General features: G+C 37.6%; 1 protein-coding gene across 7 annotated transcripts in view; it reads right to left on the bottom strand.

The window, feature by feature from the left end:
- Positions 1–13,301, bottom strand: part of EVI5 (ecotropic viral integration site 5) — a 75,113-nt gene that overhangs the window by 22,631 nt on the left and 39,181 nt on the right. For all 7 annotated transcript variants that reach the window (XM_048312725.1, XM_048312722.1, XM_048312726.1 and 4 more), the window contains 4 exons: positions 12,675–12,815; positions 11,992–12,150; positions 10,263–10,409; positions 7,427–7,522 (listed from right to left, as the gene is read on the bottom strand). In XM_048312725.1, the coding sequence (XP_048168682.1) occupies positions 7,427–7,522; positions 10,263–10,409; positions 11,992–12,150; positions 12,675–12,815 (543 nt within the window). The remainder of the gene's footprint in view (positions 1–7,426; positions 7,523–10,262; positions 10,410–11,991; positions 12,151–12,674; positions 12,816–13,301) is intronic.

Here is a 13,301-nt window from a genome sequence, read left to right as displayed (position 1 = left end):
AATAGTCATTTTAAATTTAAAATTAATACACAGAGAAAAAGTCAGATAACATGTCAATAAGCAAAGTGTGGGTATTATCAGAATTGCAAAATACTGAAAGCTAGCCAATTCTAGAATCTAGGAATTTGTTTGAAACATCCTGCAGTCACATGTGAATGAATCTTTACATCCCTGGCATACTGCATCTGCATATTAGCACCACTGCAGTGCCTACCTCCTCTTCCCAGAAGGGTTTTTAGAAAAGCAATGCCAGCTGGTGTTACACTGTAATTAAAGATGCCTCATCTCGATTTCACTGCTTTTGAAGATTTGTAACTCCTCCCTTGATAGTCTCTTCCAACAGACCAGCTCCACCAGCACCCACCAGGGTTAGAAATCTGTGTATCAGGGTAACAAACACCCTCGTGGCAGGTATCACCTCTGCTCTAAGGACAAGTGCTTGTAACAGTGTACACAGCTAATCCAACCCCCTGCCCCAGAGGTTGTGTATATAGTGGGAGTAGCACGGGCAGTGAAGCAGGAAATGAGCTCTGTAGATCAAAAAAACCCGCTGCTAAACCAGAACTTACTTAGGCCCCTTCACAGTTTTGGAAGCTCTCTCCTCTCTCATCCTGCTGTGAAGTACTAGAGTGACTGTACTTGTGTGCATACCAAGAATTACACTGAGAGCTCCTGAGAAGAAAAATCTGCACCCCAAAAATTTGCTCCTTGAAATGAAGAAGAATTCTGTCCACCAAAAAGTATCAACTGAGAATCACGGTTTTCATATCACATTTAAATCCTCCTTTGTCTGGCTTTCTAAAAGAAAAGCATCTTGCAAAGCAGCAGCTAGTCTCAAAAAACTACCTGACGCCTACTGAGAACTCCTGAACATGTGGAGACCTTTCAAACTCAATCAGCATCAGGCCAGGATGTATAGCTGGCAACACAAGAGTGCAGAGACAGACTGCTTAAAAAAATATGCTGATTTAAAATACCCGAAACCATTACTGTATAATGGCCTCCCAAAATCAGGTTTAGTACTCATAATAAAAAAGGGTTTCTACAACAAACAAATCACCAGGAACCACCTGAAAAACACTGGAGGCCTTAAGCCAGCTTCTGCTACCCGATGGAAGTTTAAGATACAGAAGATCAGTGTAATTGAATTCTAGTTGCAGGTGTTTCATCCCAAGAGGTGTACAAGTTTTCTAAAAACACTCAGTTATCACAACAGAATAGGAAAGGAAATATACATCAACAAGAAAATCAGCCATTTTAAATAATAAGAAAACATCTAGGGTTGTTTTCACTTTAATAACTGTGAACTTAAAAACACAGAAAAAAAATGGTTTCATAGGCAGTCAGAATACAGGCATGCTCAACAGTTGCTGTTCCTCAGATAACATCTTTACTAAAAATGACTGGAAGTTAGGATGTCTCCCTAACACCCTTATTTTGATCTTTTCTGTCCTAGAAATATTTACGTGGTAACAACTTGCCTCAGCCTCTTTTCAGGAGAGGCTTTAAAATTATTACTCTGTGGCAAAAGACACTGCATTAAAAATGTAAATGAAGTGTATTCAGAAGGGTAGATGTGGTAACTACTGTCCTTTCAGTGACTTTATAGTGACTCATTCTAGACTTTCAAAAAACACATCACTAACATCTCACACCAGTATTGATAAGAGTAAAAAAGGGTTTCCTGTAATTTGAAAAGATGGAAACAATTTCTTTACTGAACAGTCAGTACTTGGAAAAGTTATTAAACAGAGGTCATAGAAAGGCTTCGTTCTAAAGAAATAGTGCTAAAAGTTTAAACCATGGGGAGATTACTAGCACAATAATGGACTTCCTTTACAGTTGTTCTCAAAGCAGCTTTGACAGGGTTAGAGATAGGGTAAATGTGACAAAATTCTCTGAATCTGCCAGGAAACACAGCAGGAGGAAGCGATGTTACTGCCTGTCCAGATCAACCTAACAAAAAGAAGAATTAATTCTTATGGATATTTTTTGCTTTAAGATTACTCAGGTGTAAAACCAGTTTTTCATATTACAGGTATGCTCTCTATCACCCAACTCAAATCAGCCATGGATAATTTTAAGAGGATACTACAAGTCACCAGCTTGCATAGAAATGGAGGAAAAGGGATTAAGCTGCCAAGCAGAGGCTACAGCTGCCCCACTCTGCTTCCTCAAACAGCCTACACTTCCACTGGTCTACTGCTCCTCACCCTAGGCAGCTGAGTGACTGCAGCTTGTAACCGATTTTACCTTGTCTGAATTTTTCTATTCTTCCTTCAATTATTGCAGGGAAAACCTTAAAAAACCAAAACAGAAACAACATCAACGGACCAACAGGGCTGCCTATATGCAATCAGAAGGAACCCTTGCTAATTATGAGGCCAGAAATATTTGCTTGCTGCAGTTTGAAGCTATCAGTTCAGCTGAAAACAAGAAAGACTACCTTCCCAAGGAAGCAAACCTGAAGCTTTGCTGATTGACTATAGATATAGAGGGAGACAACATCCATTCCTTGGCTCTTTCGTCTTGGGAAAGGATGGGACAAACAGGATCAGACTGCATGCAACCTGACCAGGACAAGCCATTTAGTTGTAGGGTGTACATCTCTAGCCTTTGTGAGAAAGTGAAGCTGCACCATGAATATTGTGTTCTGTTTTGGGACCCTCCAGTACAAGACAGACATTGAGGTGCTGGAGCATGTCCAGAAAAGGGAAACAGAGCTGGTCTGGAGCAAAAGGCTTACAAGCAGCCGCTGAGGGAGCTGGGGGTGTTTAGTCCAGAGAAAAGGAGGCTGAGGGAAACCTTATCACTCTACAACCATGTGAAAGGAGGTTATAGCAAGGTGTGGGTCAGTCTCTTCTCCCAGGTAGCAAGTGAAATGACATGAGGAAATGGCCTCAAGTTGCCTCAGGTAAGGCTTAGATTGAATATGAGGAAAAATTTCTTTACGGAAAGGGCTGTCAAACATTGGAACAGGCTGCCCAAGGAACTGGTTGAGTCACCATCCCTGGAGGTATTTAAAAGACATGTCAATGTGGCACTTACGATCATGGTTTAGTGGTGGACTTGACAATGCTGGGTTAACAGTTGGACTCAATTATCTTAAAGGTCTTTTCCAACCTAAATGACTGTATGATTCTATGTAAGCTTCTCCCCAGTGTAGAAGTACAAAAAACAGTAGCCCAGCCATCCAAAAATCCATCCTTCATCTGTTAATAAATTGCTCAAATGTCCTGCCCGAAGCCCAGAAACCTGCCAAATACATCCAAGTCATTTTTGGGAAGGGATGCCATCCAGAGGGACCTGAACAAGGGCCCATGGGAACCTCATGAGGTTCAATAAGGTTCAGTGGAAGGTGCTACACCTGGGTCAGGGCAAGCCCTCATATCAATAGATGCTGGGGATGAATAAATCAAGAGCAGCCCTACCGAGAAGGACTTGGGGGTGCTGGTGGCTGAGAGGCTGGACATGAACTGGCAATGTACACTTGGAGCCCAGAAAACCAAACGTGTCCTGGGCTGCATCAGAAACAGTGTCGGCAGCAGCTCAAGGGAGGGTATTCTGCCCCTCTACTCCATGCTTCTGAGACCCCACCTGGGGGCTCTGGGGTCCCCAGCACTGGAACAACATAGACTTGGCGTAGTGAGTCCAGAGGAGGCCATGAAGATGATCAGAGGGCTGGAGCACTTCTAGGAAGACAGGCTGAGAGAGTTGGGGCTGCTCAGCCAGGAGAAGAGAAAGCTCCAGGGAGACCTTAGAGCCCCTTCCTAAAGGGACTACAAGAGAGCTGGAAGGGGACTTTTGACAAGGGCGTATAGTCATAGGACAAGAGGTAATGGCTTTAAACTGAAAGTGGGTTGATTGAGATTGAATATTAGGAAGAAATTCTTTACTGTGAGGATGGTGAGGCAACCTGGTCTAGGGAAAGGTGTCCCTGCCCATGGCAGGGAGACTGGAAAAAGATGATCTTCAAGGTTCCTTCCAATCCAAGCCATTCTGTGATTCTATGTTTGCCTCCCAAACATAAGCTGAACTGGCAAGTGAGAGAAAAATAACAACAGAGAGTAAACAAAAGCTGAGAAAGTAAACTTTTGTTTCCACATAACAGAGTTATAACATCAGGGCTTTTCTTTGTCACTTCTGGGGCTTAGGTATGTGCAATGTAAGTTAAACTTCAGTTGTATTTCAATTCTATGCTATTTTTGGTAAAGAAAGACCTAGAATATCCATCACGTATTGGACAACTCACTGCATTTCAATACACTTACACAAGAGTTTAAAAGCTCAGCATCATGAACTGAATGCTCAAACAGGGCAAGGTGACATTTAGATTATATTAAGAAATAACTTCTTAACATCATAATAAACTGACAACTTGTTGCAGAATTACATCTATTATTGAATGGTAGTTCACTCTCCATCCCTGTCATTATTACTAACCAAAACTAAGAGTGACCCAGAAACTGTGATTTAAATCTAGCATGTGTGTGTGTCATGTCAGATCAGTTTGTATGTAGGAGTAGTGATACTCTGTATTACAAATTTAACATCACTGTCTTGCACCTACACCTACACAAACATTTAAAAGAAAACCTCACAATTTAGGTTAAGCATTGCTATGGTCCCCGTGGACCTGGTAATGAATCCCTTAAGCTTCTCAGAAAAGCACCACCCCCTCAAAAAAAAGGGAAGGTTATGTGGTAGGCTAACTTCTTCCCTTCATTTTTATCGGCTTTGAAACAGCATGACAGGCAAGATCTATTTGTGATGCTCTGTGCATCTGTACTTTAATTGTGATACCTATGCTCCAAGACTGGCTAAATGTATTTCTGGTATTAAATATTGCATTTCAAGTCATTAAGGCAAGTCCTGATTAAAAGGGCCTCTGCTCCCCACATCAGGTGACAGCAATTACAGCAACAAGCTGAACAGAAGAGAATGGGAGGCAGCTCTTTCTCCATTGAGGAAGAAGTTACGTAGAGTTTCAATTTCCTTAAAAAGTGGCTTTTGTTTAAGCCCTGTTATCAACTGCATGTTTTATAGTTTATAAGCTTTGGGAATTCAGGATTTCCAACTCCATTATTACATTTTCCTGGTGGAGGTGTTTCAAGGCTTTTGAGCATGAGTACCCAAAAAGGAAGTTTTGATCCTAAGTTTCGTATTTGCAGGCAAAACACACTGATCAAAAATATCTGCTTAGAGTCTTAAAAAAAAAAACCAACCTATCATAGTTCAATAAAAGCATTTCAAGTCACATCTACAGTATATCAAAAATAAATTAACATTAGCAGAACTTATTTATGCTAAATAATTTGTTTTAAATATTATAAAGTTTACACTCAAAATCTGTATTTCACAATTGAAGAAGTTATCTTTCATGCTAGTGTAAATTAGAGATCAGATGTTCACCAAAAACCTAACAGTGCAAACTCATTAAATGAATGTGAACTTCAGCCACAAAATGACTTCATTTTCCACACTGTATACAAAGAAAGCACAGCCACTCTCACTTCTGTGAAGAAAATCAAGAAATTTACTAAGATCAAACTCAAGAAATCATTAGCAGGTGATAATCTGAGAACACCATAAAGATTGGAACTGGAAATGCACTTTGGAAGGAAACAAAAAGCCTAGAATAATAAAAGCATAACTAAAACTTGCACTGTGCAAAGTAGTACTTGTGAAAAGGAAGGAGAGATGATGTGGATAAACAACTGTTTATAAATGAGAGAGTTTATTTATATTTACTTTATTTAAATTTATTTATTTAAATTTATAAATGAGAGAGTGCAATATTACAACAAAACAGGGACTGTATGATCTTTGGATGTATTAGCCAGAATCATGAATATAGATTACTTTTCTGCACTTCTTTTATGTCTCACAACAAGGTATTATAAAAATCTGCATGTAATTCTGGGATCCCTAACTTAAGCAGAAATACAAAAAGGGAATAGGGGAGAGCAATAAAATGATGGAGCATGGATGATTTGATGAGTCAAACAACAGAAAACTAAGTCAGATGTATTTACACTAAAAAGTGAACACAATATGAATTGTGTGAGAGCTATCCAAAAACTCCCAACTGGGCATTAGGGGATTCACCATTTCATAAGATCCCGACCACTTTTTGAGAGATGTGTATCAATCAAATAATAGAAGTAGGATGGCATTTGAAGTCTGTGCTGAAGTAAAAATAATGCAAAATGAGTAGTACTCACTTCTCACCTACAAAATCACATTATTTAAAGTAACCTTTAAACTTTCCCGTTTCTTTTTTTTAAAATGTTAATTTGAGTAGAAGATTGACCTTAACTCAGCTACTCTCTTGTTATCTTACTAGATGATAAATGATTCATATGCAATGCTTACTGTACTTATCTAGGTATTTCTAATGTACTGATCACAGCATTATCTAAGCATTATACCATTTAGAGAAATGGCTGCTCTAACTTTTAATGGATATAGTGCCTGCTGAACTAGAGGTAATATAACAAAAATTCTTTATGCAAGCTCAATGAAATGTATTTGCACATTCCATATATGAAGAGATGAAAAAGATACAACCAGTTGAGAAATCAGGGAAAAGGTGGCTTTGACACAATACAGTAAAAACACCTCAAAGGAAAGATTTCAGAGGGAAGAAACACAATAGCAACACCAGGTTTTAAAAAAAGTAAACCAGAGAGTAATTAGCTTGTAACTTAGTAAAAATAACCAAGAAAAACTCTGCAGCAGAATTCAGACAGGACAACAGTATATGAGTACAGAAAGGTCAGACTACAGTAAGACATCATCATTTCCCAAAGCCAAGAAAATATAAAGAACAGTTATTTCTGGTTTTCTCATCAAGGGAAAAGCAAGTTCATGGGATGGTGAAAGCTCCAAAAGGAACTGAAAGAGTAAGGAACAACACAGAGGCCAAAGGATGCATCTTGAGATCCTATGATGACATGGTAGCAGTAAATACTTCTGGTTTTAAGATTTACATAAAGGGAGTAAGAGTTTTACAATAAATCCTTCAATACTGATCATAGCAGAAGAGTAGTCACAGGAAAAAAGATAGTTGCTGGAATCAAAATGTATGCATCTTTTTATGGGCAGAGGATGTTTTCAATCTTGTCTATTAATTGGTAAGAAGTACCAATTACAAGAAAAAAAAACCAAAACAGAAGTCAGAGTTTAAAAAGAGTATTTTGCCTTTAACGTGGTATTTGTACAGAAGGAATTATTAACAGCTCACAAGTATGCACACAAGGTAGATTTAAGGCTTTGCTTGTATAGGAATTCAGCAATATAGCATTATCCCACTTGGCCCTGTATTTATAGTATGCTAATAAAGAAACACAGAGGAAGAAAAAACTTCGCTAAGTACGAAATCTAATCAGTATCAAGTTTCACAATTAATGCCATCGCTTGTTACCTGGATTTCTAATTCAGCAATATGCTGCTGGAGTTCTGCCACAGCTGCAATGCGGTCTGCCTCACGGAGCCGTACTGCCATCACTTCTTCTTTACTCTGAAAGAAGTCAGAAATGGGAGCTAGCTAGTACCAGTTTTAGCTGATTAAAAACTGGGCACTGCTTTTACCCGAAATCCTAAGTAGAGAAAACTTAATACACTGCTGTGAAAGGACCACTATTCTAAGAACTCAAATTTAATTTTAACCCATAGGAGTATGTAATAATCTAATATAAACTCTAAAGTATAATAATCGAAAAAAAAAAAAAATCTGTGCAGTTTTGAAAACTTGCTGTTATCAATTTCCAGGTCCAGAAAACAACTGTCTTGTTTTCCAGAAATATTATACTGTAAATTAAGAAAAAGAATAAACATAATTAAAAAAACAGCTCATGCTTTAATTTTGGACTTTATAGAAACAGCAAAGCTACACAAGAGTTAGTTATTTCATCATTTCCTTTGTCCTAAAATATAAAAAAAAATGAAACAAAAGGAAATGCGTTCTCAACCTCATTTAGTCCAGCTATCTTAGTCACAGTATATAACAAAGACAGTTTAGAATAAAATACTAATGCACATAACCTACAATCGGCCTCCCACTGTAAGTTTAACCTACAGGTCTGTCTATAAATGATAGGTAATTTGAGTTTGAACAAGAGAGAAAGAAATGTCCTGTTTTATGAGGCAAGTCCTCAAGACTTCAGAGCAGTAAACAGTATTACATTATCAGTAACCTGGTACAACCACAGAGTGAAAGGAGTGTTAGATAATTAGTGAGCAATACTATCAGGTGAAGAGCAAACAGCCCTGCGGAAAAGACAGATTAGGCTCAGGTATACCTACTTTTATAGCAGACTGGTGTAACTAAACTGCATTTACTGCAAATCAGTTCCAGTACTTCCGTTATTTTAATCTGTGCTTCAAACTAACAGTACTCAACCACCCTTCATTAGACAGTATGGTTGAGATCAAATCAAATATAGCAAAGCTTATCTATAGAAGCTACTTCAAAACATGCTATTTGTTTGGGTTATTTTAAAAAAAATATTCCCATAACAGAGGTGTATCATCCACAGGATCCAATTAACTGCATTTGTAATCAGTGGAGACCATTTCAGAAAAATCTATCGTGCTAGCCAAAGTTTAGCCGTTCTTGCTAAATTCTGTTGCATGGTTGTTCAAATGAAGGCAAACCGACAAGTCCACAGGATTGCATGTATTTAACTGAAAGCTGAAGGAAAGACTGGCTTGGTTTGACTTTGGTATCAGAGACGAATCAATAGTGTTGCTCTAGATGGCACTGATGCTTTATCTCAAACAGAGCATGTTCTCAATAATTACCACAGAAATTGATACGGTAGGAAAAACAAGACTGGGTGGAGGCACAAATCTTATGTTGTAAATTCTTTAGCACAACTGATTAGAAAGATCAGTGGTGAGTTTCAAGAAACAATTGGAAATTGAGTCCTTGCTGTAGAAGCAGCAGTCAGATAAAAAGGGAAAAACATAACAATACACACCAGTGACAAAAACAGTTGCCATACAGGTGGTATGAGATGCAACTGGCTACAAAAATTTTAACTTCTGCTTAAGCATTTCAAGCCATCTTTTAAAAGAAATATACAAGCTCCTGAAATAACGTACGAGTTTGTTATGCATAAAACAACTGGGGAGTAGAAAATCCAAGTGGTTTTTTTTGAGGCAGTAGAATATTGCTACCTAGCCAAAACAAAAATAAAATTAGAGCATGATTTTAAACAACTTGAAAAAACAGGAAGAAAAAAACCAAAATCAGTTACTAATAGAATCAGGAATAATTGTTGTTGTTTCTGAAATATACTGAAATATTACTTGTAAAACATCTTACAGTGTAAATTGTAATCTCTTTTCTATTGGCTGCAAAACAAGTTTCAGGACCTAATGTTAGTGTATGTCAGTAAAGATACTTCACCAGCTATTGACCATAGCTACTTTCAGAGAATCTCTAAAGAGTATGACTGGTGCTCTATTACTGTCACACTTTTCTCTAGCCCATGTTAGAACATTGTTCTACAAGTGTATTATCCCACTGAGAACAGTTGTGTGCTAACTCATTAATCAGGTTAGAGTATATTGCTCTCTTTATAGTCAACATAAAAGAGAATACTGACTACACACTCTCACTCCTCAGTCTTTTAAGGATTAATGAGCCCTTTCAGTATCAAAAAGCAATCAAAGTAAGTTATGGGTTATATGAAAAAGACATCACTAAGATTGTGATTATTTAAAAAAAAAAAATCAGTAAAAATAATCTCAGCATTAAAAAAATAGTACTTAGGAAACCAGAGATCATGGCAAACAAGAAAGTCAGTAAAAGCCATTTCTTCTAGTTAAGATTCAGTGTCTTTTTTCCTAAAAGCTTGTGATGGAGTTTAATGAGTCAGCAGAAGTCACCTCTGCTGCACTGTGGATTTGGGTCCCACTAGAAACAAATGAAACTGGCAAGACAGCAAAAAAATTGAAAGCCTGAAAGAGTCTGTTGTTGAGGTGTGTCTTTTTATATTATACACAGACACTTTTCTGAGCAGAACCATGCTTTAAAGTAAAACTTTATCTTTGTGGGACCAGAAAGAATCAGCTCTGTCAAAACCTCAAGTGGTTTTTGTGAGATGGTAAATTCAAGATGATATTGTCAAAATCGGTAAAAAGAATTTCGTTTTTATGATTTATGCTTCTCAGTTAAGACACAATTTTATCCAACAATGGCAGACAAGACTAAAATGTAAATATATATTAGCACTTCTCAGGATATTGTTTACCTTGCATTCAATCTCTGCTTGTCTACGTTTTGCTTCATTCAACTGAGCCAGAAGTCCTTTGTTCTGTGCAGAAAGATACTGCACCTTCTCCTGTAGGCTGGCAACCTCTTGCTCTGCCCTTCGTAAATGATTACTATTGATCTGATTCTGAAATTCATGACAAAAAAGGGAAACAAAATACATGTTAAGGGAAGGTTATTAATCTAACTCCCTGAAGTCTGACAAAACAGACTTAGAGATCATTTACCATAAAAAACTTTTGACGAAAAAGCATTCAGAGTTTTCCAAGTGTAATCAGAAGAGTTTGCATGACATTTTGTTTATGACCAGGATATTCAAATTGTTCTTAAACAACAGATGACTCATTGTAAGAACATTATTGCAAAGCTCCAATAGATCTGTTTTTCCCAATTTGTTGCCTAGGTAAGGCAGATTTTTTGAACTTGTATCTCAGCTACACTATGCATCCAGGAAAGATCAGGTATGTCAGAAATACTGTCCATGCTTTTCTGTCCAGTGAATTCCTGAAAGCAACATGGCACCTTAGTTGAGATCAGTGCACAAGTACAAGTCATAGCACTTGTACCTGAAGCTGTGCACACCATACCATGAGAATGGCATTTCTCTCAGATGACAGCTAAACAGCATAAGCACATACAAAGACTCGATGTGTAACACTGAAGTGAGAAGTACCTAAGTAAATGTAAGCCAGACAGCAGACTCTCTATGCCCCCTACTGACCAAAACAATGTTGACACTTCAGTGAAAATACTACAAGGTAAGGCAAGAAGAAACTTAAGCAGTTGGTATAAAGTGATCCCTCTGTCAGAAAGAAGCCTTCATATGCCTTGCAGCTGGTTAATCTCTCTTCAATAGCACGTCCTTACATGCTTTCCTGGTTTCTGGAATTGCTGAACCTTGTCAAGTAAAGCTGTTGTTTGTTTAGTTTTTTGGATGCATAGATCTCTTTCAAAAAAGTTACATTTAGCAGGTATTTCATGGGAAGATTTCTTAGAAGTCTATTAAAAATCCTTCTCAATCATCAGCACATTGTGCTTACTAACTTGAGTTTACTCATATAATATGAACTCACCACTTTAGTGCACTTTCAGGTGCTTAGCAACTTAATAGTTTTACAAAAAGAATCTTGGCAATCAAGGTACGATTGTCTTTTCTGCACAAACCTCAGCAGGGGTAACCAAGGGTTTTCTAGTCTGGCACATAAAAGGTAAACCTCGTGCTAAAAAACCCTGACCAATACACAGCTGCTTTGCTGAGTCCACAGCTTAGTAACCAGATTCATGACCTCAGCAGAAAATCTAGTATCAGCAATGTCACCTAAAGAAAGCACACACTGCCATCTAAACATTACTATTATCAGAATTGCCAATTAGATTTGTGAAATTTAAAACACCTTAAACATACTTTTGTTGTTATTACACCTGTTAAAATTTAATTAATTAAGATGCACACACATTCAGAATCTACCAGCTAATCCAAATGAGAAATTCAGAAAGCATAATCCTGGAAAATATTAAAGAGGAGACAATAAAGTTGTACTGTGTGCACTAGAGTCTCCCATCCTCGTCTAACAGAAGTAAAAAGACCCCACATTTTGGAACTAAAGTCCTGCCTGTAGACGGTGAAGATCCTCATCAGGCATCTACCTGATAACACCAAACTTCCAGCAACCAGCTCAATTCACATGTACTAGCATTCAGTAACATACCTGTGTTTCCATCTCCATCATTCTTTGTTTGGTCTCTTTCAGTTCAGCCTGAGTTTCTGCTTCTCTCAGCCGCACTGTCATCAGCTCATCCTGTAGCTCATTCACTGCATTTTTTCTCGGAGGATCTTTCCATCTTCCAGTGGTACGAGCTAGATGACGCTAGAAAAACAGCATGCTTTTGCTGATAGTGCCTGATCCTTCCTGGTGTTTCCTTACTTCACTTAAGGTCTCAGAGTTATATGGGGACAAATAGCTAGAGTTCTCCTGTTGATCCTAAAAGCTAGAAACCCATGGAAACTTACTGGTTTTAAGAATAGACAAAAAACTGAACACATTAATTCCCAACTACAGTAAGTCAGTGAATTTCAAGTATATCCTAAGACTTTTGTCTCTTTCTAGCCCTTTTTAACATTTAGCAAAGTAGGAGTACTGATAAGGTACTTCCCTCCAACCATTACAGTTACCTGGTAGCACAGGCCCTCTGCCATCTGTAACAACTAGGCACCAACTTCTAACATACTTTTTAGGTTAAGTTTCTTGTGACAGCTGAATCTAAGGATTTTCTCACCTCAGCAGTTTGATCGACAATCATTAGGTTCTACTTGAACTCATTATCTCAAAATTTTAGTCTTTTGCTTTATCATTGAAAATAAAAATTCATAAAAGTATATTGCTACCCATACCTGCCAGTGTTCTTCCAAATCTTTGACTTGCTGCCTTAGTTCTTTGAGACCCATCAAAGATTCTGCTTCTCTTAATTTTACTGCAATCAGTTCTTCTTGTAGTCTGGCAACATTTTCCTCATCAGGGAGGGAGCTGTTCCTCTGCAACAAGGATCATCCTCTTAAATATGTATTTGAATAAAATTGTGCTTAGTGAAACCCACTCCAGGAACATAGACATGGAACAATAACTAAGAAAACTTAAGGTGCACATCCTCTACAAAATAAAAACCATCAAAAAAGCTAAGCTTCTGGATATAGTGAGTGTGTATAAATAACTTCTAACTGCCAACTACAAAAGAAAATTATAAGGTAGTAGTTCTAGGTATTCTGACTTCAAGATTTCCCTGAATGGTATCCCTAACAAAACATCATATTTACAATATTTGAACACATCATGAAAAATACGGAGAGGAATCTGAAAGGTTTTGATCTAGTGGATAAAAAGTAAAACAAACAAGGAACTGAAATTACACCTTAAAGCTATAACTTTTATTTAGGTTTACAGGAAAAATAATAAATGGAAATTTAGTTTTTAGGAAGTAGGTCATCAGCCTTTGAAAAGGAGAACAGATATGCTGACAAAGG

This window comes from Corvus hawaiiensis, chromosome 9, assembly GCF_020740725.1.
Source record: "Corvus hawaiiensis isolate bCorHaw1 chromosome 9, bCorHaw1.pri.cur, whole genome shotgun sequence".
NCBI classification, from domain to species: Eukaryota; Metazoa; Chordata; class Aves; order Passeriformes; family Corvidae; genus Corvus; species Corvus hawaiiensis.
This window is presented reverse-complemented; position numbering and strand designations above follow the sequence as displayed.